Source organism: Archocentrus centrarchus, chromosome 17 (genome assembly GCF_007364275.1).
Source record: "Archocentrus centrarchus isolate MPI-CPG fArcCen1 chromosome 17, fArcCen1, whole genome shotgun sequence".
Taxonomy (NCBI): Eukaryota; Metazoa; Chordata; class Actinopteri; order Cichliformes; family Cichlidae; genus Archocentrus; species Archocentrus centrarchus.
Genome location: NC_044362.1, coordinates 4694868 through 4715056, shown reverse-complemented (window position 1 = coordinate 4715056; position 20189 = coordinate 4694868). Strand labels below are relative to the sequence as shown.

Sequence of the window (20189 nt, the reverse complement as noted above, 5' to 3'; positions counted from 1 at the left end):
CCAGTCCTTGAAGCTGCAGGAACTTATTAATAATAGCTAAATGAAATCATCTCGCAGGCCGGATTTGGCCCGCAGACCTTGAGTCTGACATATGTATATTAGATAAAGCTAACTTTTACAAATTCCCTCCATAGGTAATCATGCAGGCCAGCAGGGAACAGATGATGCTTCCGGACAGGGTCATCAGGGAATTCCCACAGGTACCTCCATTTTTTAAAGTTATTTGTTTTCGTCTGTACACTAGTGACAATTGTTTAGTCAGATCCAGAGAACTACTTTAACCACAGTGTTGTAGGAGTGCAGGGAAAATAATTTCTACCTTTCTCAGATGCTTAAGGGTCATTCTATATCAGTTCACCAAATTTAAGAATTCCCAGCACAACCACGTCTGATTTCACTGGGGAAAGTAAAATCCAGGGTGATGATACACTTCTTAATAGGAAAACTAACAAATTTTAGATCTCCGTTATTATTTTGCTCATGCTGTCTTTCAAATGAAGCATGGGGTGTTGAAGTCAGGGGCAGCGTTTTTAAATGACTCTAGCTAGATAACTGCTTAAGCAAAACTTTTAGGCCAAATATCAGCTACTTCAGGAATATGGTATTTCAATAGCTCATGTAAAAATTTTAAAAATGTATTTTCATGAAAGTTTGTCATTCTCCAAAAATGACATGTAACAACCTCAATTTGAGTTTTCTGGAAAGATTTGGTATCTTGAAGTAACATATACAAAGTCTTTGATGGTGTTCTGCATCACTTTCCCAAACTGAAATTTTGAGAAATTCATATTTTTGTTCACAGAGTTTATATTCCAGTACTTGTAAAATTGACAGATTTTGTGATAGAGAGCTAGTGCATGAGACAATGTGTGTCTCATTGATTAGGCTAAATTATTTATGAACTATTACCCCAATACAAGCTGTCCTGTCCTGGGGTAATAGTCCCTGACTTTATCACAAAAAAAAAGGAGCAAACTAATAATTGAGAGTTAAAATTTTGTAGTTTTCCCATTTAAGAAGTGAATAATTTCAGGTAAATCACAAATGGTCATGTTGGAAACATGGAATGACCCTAGCATCAGTAGTGGATCATGATATTTAGACTGCTGCAGCTGCCAACCAGTGTGAGTCAACATATGCTTGGGTTAAGAATCTATAATATACAGTGGGGGAAATAATTTGATTCCCCTGCTGAATTTATAAGTTTGCTCACTCACAAAGAAATTAACAGTCCCTATTTTTATTGAAGTTTCATTTTAATGGAGAGACAGAATATCAGCCAAAAAACATTACATATAAGTTATAAATTGATTCACATGTCATTGATTGAAATAAGTATTTGATCCCCTACAGCCCAGCCAGAATTCCTGCTCCCACAGATCAGCTGTGTGCCCATTTAGCACACAGATTACAATCAGTCAGTTACAGATACTCCTGAACTCAGCTTATGTGTATAAAGCACACCTGTCCACAGAATCAGTTTCTTCCATTCCAACATCTCCACGACCAGGGGTGAGACCAAAGAGCTGTCAAAGGACATCAGGGACAAGATTGTAGACCTGCACAAGGCTGGAATGAGCTACAAGACCATCAGTAAGAAGTCATGTGTACAGGCCTGTCTTAAGTTTGCCAGTAAACATCTAAATGATTCAGAGAAGGCCTGGGAGAAAGTGCTGTGGTCAGATGAAACCAAGACTGAGCTCTTTGGCATCAACTCGATGTGCCTTGTTTGGAAGAAGTCAAGCACAGAGATGGAGACGTTATGTTTTGGGGCTGTTTTTCTGCTAAGGGTACAGGACGACTTCACCGCATTGAGGGGCTAGTGGATGGGGCCATGTATCGTGTAGATAGGTCTTCCAGCATGACAGTGACCCAAAACATGAAGAGGAGTGGGCCATAATCCCTCCTGAGATGTGTGCAAACCTGGTGACCAACTACAAGAAACATCTTATTGCTGTATTTGCCAACAAGACTTTCTCCACCAAATACCAAGTCATGTTTTGCTTGGGGATAAAATACTTATTTCACTCAGTGGCATGCAAATCAGTTCATAACTTTTATGTAATGTGTTTTTCTGGATTTTTGGTTGATATTCTGTCTCTCCCCAATAAATGAAACTACCCTAAAAATTAGAGACTGTTCATTTCTTTGTGAGAAAACTTACAAATTCAGCAGGGGATCAAGTAATTATTTCCACCTCTACATAGCTGAGATCAAAATTGGACAAGAAGTTATGGTTTTCTATGTTTCAAAATAACTAGCAAGGTGAACACTTGCAAGCATCTGCCAATCAGCCAATAATTTTAGTACAAGAGACTGAACCTTGTCACAGTGTAAAACATACATATTTGCATTGTGTGTCCAATCCATGTCAGTGCTACACACCTGAATCCTCCCTGCAGCTGAAGAAAGACTGGGACATTCAAGCCATTGTAGCCTGTAACAACAGTGGTGCCAGGCCCCAGCTGTGAGTCTCCTGCTTTTTTGTTGTCACTGTCATAGTAAAACCATGCATGTATTATCTGTCTGATGGGGACAGAAAACAAAACGTCTATATTCTTTTAAAGGTGGGACCCAAACAAAATGTCAAAAGTGGTGGTGGTTGGCGATTTTAATGTTGGGAAGACCTGCATCCTTAAAAGGTACATTAGTATTGTAAGTAGAGCTAAGTTAAAACAGTAGGAACAGGCATCATAATCAGTCTATATTAACTACAGTTGGTTGTTTTCCAATAATTATACAGAGTTCAAGCCAGAAAAAAAAATTCACGGCACTACGCCACACTATGCATGGAAAAAGTTGCTAAATTTTCCACTTAAAAAAAACAAACTTGCTAAGTGGTTCTGAAATGTTGCTACGTTGGCAACACTGAGCTCCTGAGAATTTATGTTTAACAGAACGCTCGAAATTGTAATTTCTGCTCCCCTTTTCCTCATCTCCCCCCTCGCTTTAACACTTTGTCGCCATGCAATGTGAACAGGGCTGTCGTGAGATCACACTGCACACTGTGAACAACACTGGCTGTCCCCAGTGGTAGATTGTGAATTGCAGTGAAAAAAATACTATAGTGCAGTGATCTAGTGAGAGAAAACAAATCAGTCTGGTATCAGCGACAGGACTTTGAACAGATCTATTCCAACAGGTATTTTCCATCTTGTTGATGTTACAGTGTCAACATTAATCCTCAGTGTTTGTAACCCACACATGTTGATTCTTTCCATCTCATCAACCAGTGATTATTTCAAGCCAGTTATAGATGTAAAAAGATTAAGACTTTGACCATCTGAGCAATTTTATTTTTTATGAAGTGTCTGTTATTCCTTTTGGTATGTCACCCAAATGGAGACGCACATTACAATTAGCATCTGCAATCAAGGTCCACCTGAAAGAAACGTGGACCCAGGGAAGAGACGAGACATTCTGAGAGAGGGCTCATAAATCTATAGATCTAATTTGTAAATTTAAAAAAATAAACTTGAATATTCTCCTAAATTGGTAGATAGTGGGAGATATTAAAGTCTTATATTTAGAACAAGCTCATCATTCATTTTACAGGATTGCAGGGATGACACAAGCCACATGTGTGTTATGCCTGTACTTGATGACCTTTATTAAATTAAAACTTGCAGTCAAATGCAAAATACTATACCGACTGGAAAGAGTTGTGGGTTTAGAATCTGGATGTTCTCAGAGACATTGCTGTGAATCGGGTGTAATCAGAAGAAGAAAACACAATGATCTGGATGATGTAATGGACAAAAGCTATCGTCTACAATTGCACATGCTGATTAAGGTGTGTCTAAGAGTTTTTAAAAAAAATATTTTTCTTGGAACATCATTCCCCCATCCAATATTTGCCATGTTACTACATTTAATTAGTTTAATATTTATTTAAACCCTATATTATGATACATCCAACATGATTAAAAACCATAATGCATATATCTACATTTAGAACATGTTTTATGTAAAGGTTTAAGGAACTCTTGCCTACACTATATAACCACTGGTTGTTGAAGAATATAGTCAAATCTGTTTTGTTCTTCCTGTTCTCAGATTTTGTAAAAATGTGTTTCTAAGAGGATACAAAGCCACCATAGGAGTGGACTTTGAGATTGAGAGGTTTCACATATGTGGAGTACCCTTTTCTCTTCAGATGTGAGTAGACTTTAAAGTACTGTAATTACACTATAGCATGTTGTTTTTCTTCATTCGTGCTAATTGGTAATGTTTTCTTCCAGCTGGGATACTGCAGGTCAGGAAAGGTTTAGGTCTGTCGCTTCTGCGTTCTACAGAGGTGCTATGGGTAAGAAGCTGTTGTGATTTCTAATTCTGACAGAGATGGCTGTTCTAATGTTTTCTAGTGGTTTTTGTTTTTGCTTTTTAGCCTGTGTAAACTAATGATATGAAGAGTTCTTGTTCTTCTTTTTCAGTCATTGTCTCAGTCTTTGACATGGCAAACATTAAGTCTCTAGATCATGCACGGTACGTCAGATTGTCATTGGGTTTAGTCCAAACTACAAACTGCTTCATCTCTGTTTAGTTTATGATCTCTCTAATTATTACCCATTACAAATATATGAGCCTTGACACTCTTATATTATCCAAATTATCACTTGACGCTGCTGCTTCACAACATCCTTTGGCTACTTGTTTTGGCTTTCTACTTTCTCTACACTAAGCTCACATCAACAGTCTCAGCTGTCATAGAGAACCACTACAACAACAAGTGATTCTGTTTAAGTATAGACTTGACTGGTTCTTATAGTGCTTTTCTACTTGACCACTCAAAGCGCATTACTATATATAACAGGACTACATTCACACAAGCACTTTTTGCTCCATCTAAATGTAGTCTAACATTTGCACACACTCAAATTCCAATGAACACACCAGAGAGCAGCTTGGGGTTCAGTATCTTTCCCAAGGATACTTTGGCACACAGACTGGAGCAGCTAAGGATTGAACCACCAACCTTCCAATTAGTAGATGACCTGCTCTACCTCCTGACCACCAAATAGTATTCCCAAGTGGTCTCCCATCTAACCAGGCCCAACCCGGCTTAGCTTCCAAGATCAGATGTGATTGGGTACGCTCAGAGTGGTACACTCGTAAGCCTGACGCTGAGAGAGAGAATCTGTTAGCACAGATTGATTATTTTAGGAGTGAAAAAAGGTCACCTTTGAGGGATGTTTCATGTGTCTTTGAAGAGGTGCTTGAGTAAAATCATGACCTCCTGCCTTTTGACGTACTCAAAAAACTACAAAAATGTTTTTAGTATGTTCATGCACCTGGCTGCTTTCACAGCCAAAGATGCAGTTTGGCTGAGGGGTCATTTCATCAGAGGAGGAGAAAGACCCGGAGCAAAAATGAAGAGGCATTTCAGTGTAGAAGAAGTGATTTCAAATAAGCACCAGTCTCCGGTTCAATGACCAACTGACAGAGACAAACTTTGTGCTTTCCAGAATATTTGGGACAGTAGAAACCGTGCTTCCCACTCCTGTTCAATCCAGGGGGCAACATCTGGGTTGAGCACCTTGCACCCTTCAGAAGCCGCTGCAGATTCCTGCAGTACAAGTTGTGAATATTATGCCCCCCACCCCCACACACCACCCACCTTCTGAACACCACATATACACCATACAATCCTGGTGAAAAAAAGGTCTGTTTGTGGGGGAATGTTTGGCTATTTCTGTGAATTCAAATAAAGGCTTTCTACAGGCCAGGTGAGAATGACACTTTGTTAATAAGAGAGCTGTAACAGCTCCTTACAAACTCTTTTTTTTTTTTTTTTTTCTTAATAAAACTCATCTGAGTATAGGCACATGGGTTGCTTTGTATCACAATCACATGGATGCTTAAGAGCATGTTATTGGAAATGCATGATCTGAAAACTGAGGAGCCAAAAGAGAGTGTGGGGGGTGGGTATTCATTTTTTGAGGTTTGTGTGGTGTGTATGTGGAGTTCAGTGAGCTACGTCCAATGGTGGGGAAGAAATGTCCTCCTTCTGAGCGGCGAAAAGCTGCTGCTGCCATGGTGGTGGAGCTGCAGACCACTGCTGCTGCCCTTCCAGAAGCCACTGCTGCCACCAGGTTGACCAGAAAAACATACTGCTAAAAGGAAAAAGCTGTGTCATTGTATAAAGATATGTGGACTCCATTAACTATTTACCTCAGGACTCAGTGGAGATGAAAACAGAACTAATACCAGAGTTAATATTAGACAGTTATGGTGGAAGAGACGTGGATGATGATTGAGTTTGAAATCAAGATTAAATGCTCAAGTAGCTCTCACATTTCTGCACATGTCAGGAACCACTTATATTTCAGTATCCATGATTTTTTTTTATTTGAAGGGAATCAGCTTGTTTTAAATGACAAGTTAGTAGGAAATTGGTACTTAAAGTAAATATAATATATTTATTTAATTATTTTAGCCAGTGGTTGCAGGAGTCCTTGAAAGAAAATGAGCCTGAGTCCGTTTCCATCTTCTTGGTTGGTAATAAAACTGACCTATTGGTGAGTATGTTTTTTTTTTTTTTTAAATATGCACTCAGTGGCCACATGTTAGATACACCTGTTCAACTGCTTGTTGGCACAAATATCTAATCAGCCAATCACGCAACTCAGTGCATTTAGGTATGTAGACATGGCCAAGATATGCGCCATGTCACAAAGCTCAAATCACCTCAAACTGGCTTCTTGAACATGGCAGTCAGGTCCCAGTCCCCAGGTCCTAATCCAGTAGGCACCTATGGGATGTGGTGAGACTTCCATCATAGAGGTAGGTGTAGCTGACAAACCTGCAGCAGCTGCGCATATGGTCAGCAACTGCATGTCAATATGCACCCAGATCTGAGGAATATTCCCACCACTCTGTAGAATCTATGTCATGGAAAAAGAGGGGTCCAACAAGGTACTAGCAAGGTGTGTTTAACAAAGTGGCTGGTGAGTGTATGTACGTTGTGCTGATTTCAAGTACATTTTGTAATTATGTTACCCAGATATCTTGTTTTTAAGCCCCGTCAGGAAAGATGGAGGACAGAAAAAGATGCTATCAGCATTGCCAAAGAAATGAATGCAGAGTTTTGGGCTGTTTCGGCTAAAACGGGTAAAATCGTGATCCTGTAGTTGTCAGTGGTATCTTACATCGTCCATTACATCCACTATAATGCATCCAAAAAAAAGCCATTATAAGAAACTGCTTATTTTTCTTATTTTCAGGAGAGAACATACAGGACTTTTTCTTCAGGGTGGCAGCTTTGGCATTTGAGAGCTGCGTACTGAAAGAAGTAAGAAGTGCAGTTCATGCTGGGATCGGGCCTGGAGATGGTATCGGTAAGTAACTCAGCCCTAAAGTCATAGATATTGATAGTAAAATTCCCTCCTGTGTTAAATATGTACATGAACTTGTCTCATCAGGGTCAGATTGTGCCAACATGGAGGAGGAGACATCACCCAAAGCCAAGAAGAGAAAGTGTTGCAGATGAAAACTGGAACAGTCAAAACTGCTGAGACCAAAAGGGACTAAGCGTGCTCCACTGAACTGAAAATGTGACTTAAGACATGTTCTATTAGATTTAGTTGAGGTACCCTGATGGTTTTTAAAGGCTTAACCTACAGTCATTGGTTTGAAGCTGCCAGTAAGGGGCATTTTTCACTGATACTAAGTCAGTGAAAAATTAGGATTAATGTGTCTCTTTACAGTCAGCCCAGGTCACAGTGTCCTCCTGTAGTTTTGGACAATTCTATACAGGTGGACTGTAGTGCTCAGACTGAAATTTTACATGTATATTTTAGATTTCATTCTTTATACTGTCATACTTTTTATTCTTCTGATCAATTTTATTGTGAAATATGTGTTACCCATTGACACATTACACTAACACACACAATGTTGTAAACAAAGTAATAAAAGTGCAAATGGGTTTTTGTTAACATGTTTATTTTAAGTATTTGAAATATGATTCATACAGTCATTGTTAAAAAAAACAAACATTCTTTTGGTTCTAAGGTTTTATGTAATGGAATATAATAAAATTTTATTTACCAGTGTGAAATAAGTACACCCTTACTGCTTCCATAGGAATTAAAAAGGAAAGTAGCAGCCAGGTGCTGATAATTCACTTGATTGATCATTAGCAAGTGTGAGCACCTCTATGAAAGAGGATTCAGATGTGTGTCAACGCAATGCCAAGTAAGAAAAGCATCAACAATGATACCAAAGAAGAAACCGTTGCTGCCATCAATCTGAGAAGGTTTACAAGGCAATTCCAGAATAATTTGAAGTCTATTATTCTACAGTGAGAAAGATTATTCACAAGTGGAAAACTGAATTTGGTGGTTTTCCACTTGTCCACTCCCAGGAGTGGACATCCCTCCAAATTCACCCCAAGGTCACCACACTTCTAAACAAGACTTCTAGAACAATGTCATATGGATCAAAGTGGAGATGTTCGTGTAGTGTCACCAGACACAGCATATCAGTACAAATACCTCATTCCAACTGTGAAGCACAGGGGAGGGGGTGATCAGGGGCTCAGCCTGACTGAAATGCTGTGAAAGAACCTTCAGAGAGTTGTATATAAATCAAAACCTGGAAAGCTAAGATTGTAACATTGTAATGAAAACTGGGCTAAAAATTCCTCCACAGCAATGTGGAAGACTGAGAGTCATACAGAAAAGTTATTGGTGCTTGTGATTCCACATGCTATTGATTCATGGGTGGCTGTAGCTCAGGAGGTAGAACAGGTCACCTACTGACTGGAAGGTCAGCGGTTTGGTTTCTGGCTGCTCCAGGCTGCATGCCAATGTGTCCTTGGGCAAGATGCTTAACCCCAAGTTGTTCTCTGATGCAAGCATTGGAGTGTGAATGTTATATAATAAAAGCATGTAGTTAATCATGGATAGTGCCTGTGTGAATGGGGTAAATGTAATCATGTATAACTGCTTTAGGTGCTCAGACAGAGTAGAAAAGCACTATATAAGAACTAGTCCATTTACATAGTTTTTTGTTTGTTTTTTACACACTGCTTCTGGAGTGTGAGGAGGTGAGGAGTGCGGCCATTTGGGAGGAGCTCAGAGTAGAGCCGCTGCTCCTCCACATCGAGAGGAGCAAGTTGAGGTGATTCGGGCATCTGACTAGGATGCCTCCTGGGCGCCTCTTGGGTGAGGTGTTCCAGGCATGTCCTACCAGGAGGAGGCCCCGGGGTAGACCCAGGACACGCTGGAGAGATCATATCTCTCGTCTGGCCAAGGAACGCCTTGGGGTCCCTCCGGATGAGCTGGTGGAGGTGGCTGGGGAGAGGGAAGTCTGGGCTTGGGCTGCTGCGTGACCCGACCCCGGATAAACGGAAGAAAATGGATGGATGGATGGATTCTTCTGCATTTTTGCTAAGTTTTAGTTAAAAATTGACATGGTGCAATATGTCATGTCTTTTTTGTTCATCTTAGGTTGTATCTAAGTAAGTTTAAGATCTGATGTGGACACGCTTTTTATTATGTCCTTATGTATAAAACTTTAGATTTGAAAGAGATTGTACTTTATTTTTAATGCAGGTTACATCCTGCACATTGGTCATGGGCATGAGCTAAGAAGAATAGCAAAAAGGGATTTATTGGTGTTGGTGTAGTCACCAATGTTAACTATCAGTCTGTAACTTTGTGTGTCGTCTTTATGGGAACTCAAATTCGAAATGCAATTACATGGAGGTGTTGAATGAGTCTAACGTTACAGTATAAAAGCGCACAAAAGCGCTGTTATAACTGTTGCACAATTTTTTATTATTTGCGCACTATTGACATGAAATCGATATTTCATAAGCCTTCGAATATCAACGCCATTATTATTTTTAATAATGTATAAAATATGTCTTTAATTTGAGGACATTTTAAAATTTATTTACACAAACTTTGAATGAAAAAAAAGCGAAGGCGGAAAGGAGCGGAGTGAGCCCTCGTGCTTTGCTAAGACCCTCTCTGGGCGGCAGAGAACCAATTGCATTACTTGTTTCCATGTTATGGCGGAAGTATAAGGAGTGTGGCTAATAGTTAGCCACACAACCGTTTTACATGTCTGGCCAAAGCAGTGCTTAAAACTTATCTGATTCACATGGATGCATTTTCTTTGCCGGTAGCTGCCTTGGGGCTCGTGTCAGTTAAGCTGGTTATTAGCTAGGTGTGAGTTGCCTTAAACTAGCTACTAGTCATTTGCTAGGCTAGCAAATGTCAACATCTCTGTGCAGTTTGAGCTGCTGGGAGTGAATTGTTGGAGAGAGTTCAGGTACGTCTTTTATCTGCGTGCGTTCACATCTTTATGCCCTGATGTTTTATTAAGCTGTATCACGGGAAAACGTACCATGACAGGGTCAACAACTTTATTTGAGTCGTTCACGTTGGTTTGTCTAGTTTAGAAAGCTGCTCGAAAATAATATTCAGATAATAAAATAGGTGCCAGGGTTATAATGGTAAGTGACAGCTAATAAATACCAGGGCTGGTGCTAGTTTGAGAGTCACTAATGATGTGATGGTTTTGTTTATCAGCGGGTTCATCATGAAGACCACTAAGTCCTATAAACTGGTGCTGCACAAGAAAGGTTTCGGTGGCAGCGGTAAGCAGAGACTTGTCGGCTTCTCCATGTTTGTTTCTCTCGAAATACTTGATTGCTGTAGGATTGCTTTTGTTTGTTTGTTTGTTTGTTTAAAATGAACTTGCCCTTTGAATAGATGACGAGGTGGTTGTCAACCCAAAAGTTTTCCCTCAAGTCGCTTTGGGGAATATAATTGAGATTGCACATCCCACCGATGAATACAGGTGAGTTCATGCATGCTTGCTGTATTTTTACATGGTTGACCATCTGCCAATTCAATTATAATGTGGCCTTGTCCCTTTTGAAATATTCCCAGTCCTCTACTGCTGCAGGTGAAGAGCCTGAAAGAGGACCTGCAGAAAGGTAAATGAATTCTGATCTTAGGTAGCAGTGTGTCTGGCATGTTTAAGCATGTCATTTATTCTTGATAAGATTAAACCTGAAAGCTTATGGCTGCAATACAAAATATGATGCATAGTTGACTAATTGATTAGTAGAGTTTTATATGTGTATTTATTTATTTATTTTCCTGCTGGCCTCAAACCAAGGAACCCAGCCATTTTTACCTCCTCTCCTGCTTCGAGATGTCCCTTCTCACTGACTCCATTTAGAGGCAGGAGTTGAAAAAAACTGTCTGAAACTGAATGCTTAGATCAGTCTGAAGCCTGAGCTTTTGGTTCACAGGGTTTACTTGTGCATAAATGAATCATTTTTTGAAATCGTTGGCCATTTAAGCTGTTACCAGAGACTTGCTTTGAATTAAATTTTTGTGCCATCTATCTTTGAATCCACTAAATCCCAAATCTGTTCAAGTTCGGACTTGGCCATTCCTTCTAGTTTCTGCACAGCTTTGAAAGTCATTCAAAGCTGGGGTCGTTGTTCTGTTCGTATGTGAACCCACGATTGGTCAGTTTCAGTCCAGAAGGGATTCCACAATGCACCAAGATTTTTCTGGTTGACTTTGTTCATGATACTGTAGATTTTCACTAATTTGCCCACACCACTCCCTGAAATTGAACCTCATACCATAATGGAATCTCCATCGTGTTTAACTGTGGGTGCATCTAGTATCAAAACATTTTCCAGCTTTTCTGCTGACATAAATGTGGGTGGCTGTAGCTCAGTAGGCAGAGCAGGTCATCTACTGATTGGAAGGTCAGTGGTTCAATTCCTGGCTACTGCAGGCTGCGTGCCAATGTATCCTTGGGCAAGATACTTAACCCCAAGTTGCTCTCCGACCGTTCCGTCGGAGTATGAATGTGAGTGAATGTTAGACGATTAAAGCACTTAGCTTAATTAATTAATCATGGAAGTGCTTGTATGAATGCGTGTGCATGGGGTAAATGTGAACGTGTTGTGTAAGCGCTTTGAGTGCTCATATCTGAGTAGAAAAGCGCTATATAAGAACTAGTCCATTTACCATTTAGTCCATAAATGTGACGATGCCGGCTGAAGAGTTCAAGCTTGAACTCGTTTGTCCAGAGTACTTTCTTCCCGTCGTCTGCAATCCAGTGTTTGTGTGCCTCAGCAAATCTGAAGTGTTTTTGGATGTTTTCAGGCCTCAGTGATGGCTTCTTAGCAGCTATTCTTCCCTTTAACCCTTGTTTGTTCTGCCGTCTGCTTATTGTCATTCCTAAGACCTTCTCAAACTCTGATCTGGAAGCATTTATCTTTACCTGAAGATCAGAAATGCTCTTCCTTATGTCTCTAATGCTTAAAATTTTGAGGTGTCTGACATCTGCGTCAGTCAGCTTTTGTTTTCTGCCTCTTCATTGGCACAGTTTGTAAGTACCAGTCTCAGCAATTGACTCCAAGGCGTACGTGACCATACTGTGGGAACAATATATGTTTTGCCCTATTTGTCTCAAAGACCGTCCAGCATCACAAAGTCTGGCTTTTAATTTCATGTTTTGATACCCAAATGTGAGCCGGCACACTGGACCTCTCTGAGAAGTCAGAAATGAATCAACCATAAGATTAAACAATGAAACTGTAAAAGTGCCAGGATGGGGTTCCATTTTCTTCTTTACTGTTCAGAAATGGCATATTACTGGGCACACCCAAATATATGGATATCTCAATCTTTTTGGAAAGTTTTTGGAAAACAAAAGCTCCTTTGTGTGTTTGTTTGTTTTTAATGTTACTGTTTTCTGCTTTTGCCTCTATTCTTTCTTCACCTTTTGTGGTATTAACCCTCAGGTGTTAGGGCTCTAGGTATTTAATGTTCATTGTTTGATATCTTTTTGTTGCCTTAAATGTTAATGACCAAAGTATTTGGCAGAAATCATGTCTCCAGTAGTGGGGAAAATAATAGCACCACCTCCCGATCGAATGAAAGTCAGAGGATGAACATGTTGTTCTTACACAGAGACAATCAGTGTGGACCAGACTGTAGCGCAGGCCTTCAAGCTGCGTGCGTACCAGGATGTCATTGTTAACATCGTTGATCCTAAGGTACGTTCATTCTGTCCTCTGCAGCTCCTCCAGCTGTCACTGGGACAGATGGTATTCATTTTTTCTTCCTGTCAGGATGTGACTCTGGACCTGGTGGAGCTGACGTTCAAGGACCAGTACATTGGCAGAGGAGACATGTGGAAGCTGAAGAAGAGCCTGGTGGGCCATGTGACTGATGAGTCCAGTTTAATGCTTCATGGGATAAAGCATTTAAGTTTGTGTTTTGTGTTTTCTTGTAGGTGAGCACATGTGCTTATGTTACCCAGAAGGTGGAGCTTGCAGGAATCAGGTGCATTACATTTACATAAAAAGGCCCTTACAGTGACTTAAACTTGCTGTTAATGTTGTTCATAATGAGGAGTGAAGTGACCGTAGAGTTTTTCCATGACTAAATACATACTTAAGATACATTTGATTCTTTAGAGCTCAGGCCAGTGAACTCTGGGTGAAGGGAGAGAAGGTGACCTGTGGCTACATCAGTGAAGATACCAGAGTAAGTGGTTTACTAAGAGCTGGTGCAGAAGGCAGGTGCTGATTTTTCTGATCCGTTGTTAATAATTGCTAATCAGCGATCGGTCTTCACCTCAGCCAAAGATGTCACGGCTCAGCAGAGGGCTTTTGTTTCCATTTGTTAGTCTGCCTGGAAAATTCCTGGCAGATTTACATTAAAACGCGGTGGAGAGCAGAGAAAGAGCCGTTATGCGGATATCATTTGTTCTGCAAGAATATTCAGATTTTTATCAGAGTTTTGGATGCAGAACCACAGCATAGCTTAGCATAGAAGGTGTGCTCTCCAGGTGCCCTCGTAGCTGTGTATTATATTTATTCATAACAAAAGGACTAAGCAGTCAATTTTTAACCCTTTTTCATTCCCACATTATAAAAATGTTCACAAGACATTAGAACTTCATACAAAACTGAGAATATTCTTAAAGGAAGGCAGTTAAATGAATCAACCCTGTTTTGACCCAGAGTCCCTGCTTCATCTTTATTGCCTGAATAAAGACCTAAAATCTGCAGAAGTGCAGAAATCTACATTTAATGTGTATTTACACTACAGTGGGCAGTAGGTTACTTGATACTTTTTTTCTTTTGCATTATTTTTAGCTCTGCTGTTTCAAAGAAAAGTCGAGCTGTTGTTGTTGCATCGGCGGTGTCTGCTCCACGTAAACTTTAACGTTGGCCATAACACTAGAACAGTCTCATCCAGGATGTTCAAATTCACACCACAGACACATACTGTTCAGGCTAGAGCCATCAAACTTCACACACTTCTTCACTGGCTTTACTATAGCAGCACTTTGACCCAACCCTTACCCCTCCCGTTGCAAATCCAAAACAAATGAAATTTGCTGTCCTAAGTTCTCCGAGCCGAAGGTTACATCCTGGAATTGCTGGTTTTCAAACAGAAACCTGAAACACAAATGATTTAATCGCAGTGATGTAAAAGCAGCAAACCTCACGTCCTGTAACTCAGTAATTGGTGGTCAGCACTAATGTTATGTTGGTGAACTTGATATTTAGTAGATCTAAAAAGCTGAATGCATCCTCTAGAATGTAGGGACAAACATTACATTTTTTTTTTATGCTTCTTACAACGAGGCCTCCTGGTGTGTGAAATGCCGTGTGCTCTTGTGACACAGGTGGTGTTCAGATCCACGTCGGCGATGGTGTACATCTTTATCCAGATGAGCTGTGAGATGTGGGACTTTGACATCTACGGTGAGTCGTATATGAGCTTATTGGTTTTACGAAAAGCTTTTCATGCTGTGCCTGTGGAGGTGACCGTCTTCTCTGAATGTTTCCTCTCAGGCGATCTCTACTTTGAGAAGGCTGTAAACGGTTTTCTGTCTGACCTTTTCACTAAGTGGAAGGTTTGTGGTCTTCTTTGTTTGCATGTGTTATAGCTCTGCTTTTTTTTTTTTTCCTTCTTTCAATGACCATAATATGACTGTGTGAATACGTGCAATCGAGCATATGTTTTTTATTAAAACAGGAGAAGAACTGCAGTCACGAGGTGACCGTTGTGCTTTTCTCACGTACGTTCTACAATGCTAAAACAGTAGGTGAGTCTGCTTCCTTTCTGATCACTGTGAGCTGTGAAAATGTTTTCCAAAAACGTTTCAGTGTTGCTTTCACACTGGTCTTGTGTGAGACTTCACATCTTTGAGTCTTTTGTGGACTGTAGATGATGAAATCCACTTTTTTTTTTTTTTTTCTTTCATTTTTCTTCACTGATTGTTTGAAGTTAGCAGCATGGTGGTTAGGGTTAGGGTTAGGGTGTTTTTTTTTTTTTTTAAGCATGACACAAAAAATGCTCAGTTTTAACGTTTGTATTGTTTTGGACTGTTTTCTGTTAAACGCGAGCTTGTGCATCATTTGCAAAGCATTGTCGTCTGTTTTTAATAAATGTCTGTGTAGCATCTTAACTCTTTGAGAAACAGGGTTATACTGAATCAATGCTGAAAGAACATATCTGACTCATTTTCCTCAGAGGAGTTTCCAGAAATTCTCAGAGGCTCCATCAGACAAGATCATGAGGGACGCTTTTATGAAGACTTCTACAGGTAAGCACACCAACAGGCTTGGAGCTCAAGAAAATGACTGACTGTGGCATTTGATTCTCTCCTAAATCATCTGTATCAGGGTCGTGGCTCAGAATGAGAGACGGGATGAGTGGACATCAATGCTCGTCACTATCAAAAAGCTCTTCATCCAGTATCCTGTCCTGGTGCGACTGAAAGAAGCAGGTAGTGAGTGAGTCAGATGCTTCACTGAATAGTAGATCTTTGGATCAGTGCCCATTTGCAGTCTAAATGTTGTGTTCATTTCTAATCATCCCAGATGGTTTTCCTGTTGGTTACAACTCCACTGCTGCCCAAGGCAACTACCTGGAGGCCATTAACCTGTCCTTCAATGGTAGGCAGCGCTGGTTCTCCCCTAAAGTTTCTTGAAGGATGTGTAATAACTTAAAAAGCACTGTGCAGACGAGTCCAGCCTTCATTAAGGCCCCAGGCACAGAAACTGGTCACTGGTCATGAGGGGAAAAATGTTTATAAAGCTCCCTGGACTCATTTTTTTTCTTTTGTAGTTTGAAGAAAATTGACAAAATTGAAGCTTTCTGTGTGTCTTAAATGCATACTGGGAAAAGTCATAGTTGTTGTTGCTTTAATTTAGTCATTTTCAGCATGATTAAAAAAAAAATGGTGTAACATAGCAGCGTTAGAAGTTTTACTGACTGACACAGTGAAGGTTTGAGCAAACAAACATTTAGTTTGGTTTGAGTCCAGCACAGAATGAACACTTTAGAGAATTTGTTGAGCATTTGTGGTGGTGTTGTTGTTGTTTGTTGGATGTTTTAGATCATCAAACACATTTTAAAATTAGACAAAGAAACCTGAGTAAATATAAAATGCAGTTTTTAAATGATGATTTTATTTATTAAGGGAAATAAGCTATCTAAGCCTACCTGGCCCTATGTTAAATCACGAATTAAGTGTGATTAACCACATATTTGCAGAATTAAAATAATCTCACAAAGAAGAGTGGGTCAGAATTTCTCCACAGTGCTATGAAAGACTCACTGCTAGTCATCATGAACCCTTGATTTCAGCTGTTGCTGCCAAGGGTGGCACAACCTGTTATGAGGTTTGGGCCATTAGGTTTGGATAGCTTTTCTTTTCCCTTAATGAAATCATCAATTAAGGGCTGCATTTTGTATGTACTCAGGTTATATTTGTCTCCATCCATTCTCTTCCACTTACCCTGTTCAGGGTCACAGGGAGCTGGAGCCTATCCCAGCTGTCATATAGGGTGAAAGGCAGGGTACACCCTGTACAGGCCACCAGCCTGTCGCAGGGCCAACACAGAGAGACAGACAACCATTCACGCTCACATTCACATCTATGGGAAATTTAGAATCAGCAATTAACCTAATCCCAGTAACTGCATGTCTTTGGACTGTGGGAGGAAACTGACGCAGACACAGGGAGAACATGCAAACTCCACACAGAGAGGGGGCAAGGCCCAGACCTTCTAGCTGTGAGGCAGCAGTGCTAACCACCATGCCACCGTGCTGCCTAGGAGTAGTAGGAGTAGGAGCAGGCTGGGAGAGGCTCCTCAGGGCAAGTGGCTGGGGAGCAGAAGCACTCCGTGGGTCTATGAAGCACTATAGTTTCCGCACACTGCGGATTTGGTTGATTATCTTTGTCATTAAAATTTGTTTGATCTGAAACATTTAAGCACGACAAATATGCAAAAAAAAAAAAAAAAAAAAAAAAAAAAGAAAGAAAGAAATCAGGAATCTATAATGAAGAAGATGTGAAACTCAGGATTGAGGCCATAAAGTCATCAGTAGTATGTACTGAGGTCATAAAGTCAGAAATCAGGTTAAGACTTCCATATTCCCAAACCTCTTTTTGGAATCAGAGGAGTCACTTCCTTGTGGAAAGAATAGTGGTTTAAGGCACTTCCACATTGGCTTCACTTCTCAAATCTAGATGCTGCATCCCTCTTTTATACACAGTGTAGTTTTATCTACAGTCCTTGTTCTGTATAACGAAGGTTCATCAGTAACTTATGTGAGACTCAACACACTCAGTTCAACAAATCAGGTGGAAATCTTTCAAAGTTCATGGCTTCACCCTAAAAAAAAAAAAAAACTATCCTCCTTCTGCTAATGTGCTATGGTGTAGTAACAAAAAGAGGGCTTCTTTACCTGCAGAGTTGTAAAACCTATTCTTTAATATCAAGGATGAAATCCAGTTAGGCTGTCACTACCTAAAAGAAGCAAAGCTGAGTCACCATGTTTTCCCCTCAGTGTTTGACAAGCACTACGTCAACCGTAACTTTGACCGCACAGGCCAGATGTCAGTGGTCATCACACCTGGGGTGGGTGTTTTTGAAGTCGACCGTCTGCTTATGATTCTCACCAAACAGCGTATGATTGACAACGGTGAGTGAATGTGCAAACCCAGTATTATCGTTAACACATAATTAGAGATCGTGCAAAGTTAAAGTTGTCCCCTTTTAGGTATCGGCGTAGACTTGGTGTGTATGGGGGAGCAGCCGCTGCACGCAGTGCCATTATTCAAGGTAGCACATCCAGAGTATCAGTGTGTGTATACCAGGCTGTCTGTTTGATACTGATGGTGTCACTCCCTCTGCAGCTGCACAACAGGACGACACCCGGAGACTCTCGGGTGGGAGACGACTATAACCTGCCTCACTGGATCAACCACAGGCAAGAGAACACGATGATGAGAATGAACGTTTATTTAAGCCTCTCAACCTGCAAGACACTTTCATGATGTGAACAGAATTTAATGGAAAATACTGAATCTTTGGCAAACAGTCAAAGACAAATAATATCCCTTTACCAAAAAAATGTTTCTGTAGGGTCTTACCAGCTAGTGGTAGCTTTGTTTTGGACTTTAAGCTCAAGCTGCCACTGCTTATGTTAAACTCTGTCAATGTTTTAATGGAGTTAAAATCAATGACATTCCTGAAGTGAGTCCTGAATTCTATTCTATTCTATTTATATCACAGCAGTCATCTCAAAGTGCATTATATTGTAAGGTAAAGCCCAGTAATTACAGAGAAAACCCAACAGTCAAAATGACCAAAATGAGCATTTGGCGACAGTAAAACTTCCCTTTAACAGGAAGAAACTTCCCGCAGAGCCAGGCTCAGGGAGGGGCAGCCATCTGCTGCGACCGGTCGGGGCTGAGGGGAGGGAGACAGGACAACAGACACACACTACACCTTCATTTACAAACACTGCACACACACAAATCTGAGCATAAATAATCTGTGCAAAGGTTTCCTTGCACAAATCTGGGATTTGTCAATATTTATTTAATAAGTCCCAAGTCAGTGATTCCATACTTTCATTGTTGTGCAAGTCATGCAAATGTAATGTTGATTAATTCTAGCTCTTTAGAAAACCTGTGTGTAAACATTAAGGTTTAATAAAAGGATGATAAAACTGTAAAGGTAAACCTGAGTGATGGGTTTCTGTTTTGCTCCACGCCCGCAGCTTCTACACTTCCAACAGTCAGAACTCTTGTGGCTCCTTTACCCCTCGAATTAAACTTGCTGGTCGTAAGGTACATTCACATTATTTTACTTACAACATTGTTGCTTGACCTGAAAAATTGTGTTTCATGAGTTTAACATCTCATTAAAATGACCAATATTTCTAGCTTCATGCAGAAAAGTTTAAGAGCAGCAAAGACCACAGTAAGTTTTAACCAATTATCTCTCCAGTCTTTGAATTTCTTTGAAGCAGAAATCACATGCCGACTTTTTAATTTCTCGTAGCTCTCTGTGGCCCAAAGGACTCAGACAACAGCCTGCCTATACAGGTTGACTATGACGCCTACGATGCTCAGGTTTTCCGACTTCCAGGTCCTTCGCGAATTCAGAGGAGCATTAACTTCAGGTATCTGCCTGCTTTTCTGGCACTAAACTAAACTGGATAAAGCACTATACACAGAGACATTCTCTCTCTTGACCCTTCATCCCTGTTGTCTAGTAGTGCCTGCTTGTCTTTCAGGATGGGTCGAGACAAAGAGACTAGTGGGAGGAAGAGCTGGGGCTCAGTGGATGTCAGCACTGGCATAGGTGCGTCCCCTCCAGTACGGTCAGGAGGTCCCGACGAACAACGAAGCCTGGCCTCTGATGACAGTTTGGGTCCCGTGTCCAACATGCTGCTTATACCCCGGATACCTGCTGTTCAGTATGAAGTCAGCAGTTCTTTAGGATATACCAGTACCAGAGGTAAATGCCTCTGAGTTTGCACATGCAGGGGTTGTGATATAATCATCCCATTCCTTTTCTAATCTCATTCTGTTGTTCAGAGCTATTAGAGAAGATGATGGACTCTCAGCGGGACTCCAGCGCCCCTGGCAGGTTCACAGTGGGGAGCGCTGAGTCCACGCTGCACATCCGGCCAGGAGGTTACACCCCTCAGAGAGCGCTCATAAACCCCTTCACCCCATCCAGGATGCCCATGAAGCTCACCTCCAACCGGCGCCGCTGGATGCACACCTTCCCTGTCGGTGAGGTGACATTCTAGTGAAAACACACTTTGTCGTGAAGAGAAATTTTGCTGACTATGACGTTTCATAAGGGCGGCGTACACTGA

At 40.7% G+C, this 20189-nt stretch overlaps 2 protein-coding genes across 12 annotated transcripts in view; both read left to right on the top strand.

The window, feature by feature from the left end:
- The window catches only part of rab36 (RAB36, member RAS oncogene family), an 8610-nt gene extending 603 nt beyond the window's left edge, over positions 1-8007 (top strand). Inside the window, exons 2-11 of the mRNA XM_030752205.1 lie at positions 135-200; positions 2376-2467; positions 2568-2642; positions 4057-4158; positions 4242-4306; positions 4434-4485; positions 6437-6518; positions 7020-7110; positions 7224-7337; positions 7422-8007. Of these exons, the coding sequence (XP_030608065.1) occupies positions 141-200; positions 2376-2467; positions 2568-2642; positions 4057-4158; positions 4242-4306; positions 4434-4485; positions 6437-6518; positions 7020-7110; positions 7224-7337; positions 7422-7489 (801 nt within the window). The 5' untranslated portion in view covers positions 135-140 and the 3' untranslated portion in view covers positions 7490-8007. The remainder of the gene's footprint in view (positions 1-134; positions 201-2375; positions 2468-2567; positions 2643-4056; positions 4159-4241; positions 4307-4433; positions 4486-6436; positions 6519-7019; positions 7111-7223; positions 7338-7421) is intronic.
- A 2015-nt stretch (positions 8008-10022) lies between these two features.
- The window catches only part of depdc5 (DEP domain containing 5, GATOR1 subcomplex subunit), a 29580-nt gene continuing 19413 nt past the window's right edge, over positions 10023-20189 (top strand). For all 11 annotated transcript variants that reach the window (XM_030751656.1, XM_030751655.1, XM_030751654.1 and 8 more), the window contains exons 1-22: positions 10023-10281; positions 10542-10609; positions 10725-10812; positions 10905-10951; positions 12957-13042; positions 13118-13201; positions 13282-13331; positions 13466-13535; positions 14686-14764; positions 14855-14916; positions 15039-15108; positions 15537-15609; positions 15689-15792; positions 15887-15961; positions 17862-17996; positions 18075-18136; positions 18211-18284; positions 19080-19149; positions 19246-19282; positions 19364-19484; positions 19599-19822; positions 19903-20103. In XM_030751656.1, the coding sequence (XP_030607516.1) occupies positions 10552-10609; positions 10725-10812; positions 10905-10951; positions 12957-13042; positions 13118-13201; positions 13282-13331; positions 13466-13535; positions 14686-14764; positions 14855-14916; positions 15039-15108; positions 15537-15609; positions 15689-15792; positions 15887-15961; positions 17862-17996; positions 18075-18136; positions 18211-18284; positions 19080-19149; positions 19246-19282; positions 19364-19484; positions 19599-19822; positions 19903-20103 (1870 nt within the window). In that variant the 5' untranslated portion in view covers positions 10023-10281; positions 10542-10551. The remainder of the gene's footprint in view (positions 10282-10541; positions 10610-10724; positions 10813-10904; positions 10952-12956; positions 13043-13117; positions 13202-13281; positions 13332-13465; positions 13536-14685; positions 14765-14854; positions 14917-15038; positions 15109-15536; positions 15610-15688; positions 15793-15886; positions 15962-17861; positions 17997-18074; positions 18137-18210; positions 18285-19079; positions 19150-19245; positions 19283-19363; positions 19485-19598; positions 19823-19902; positions 20104-20189) is intronic.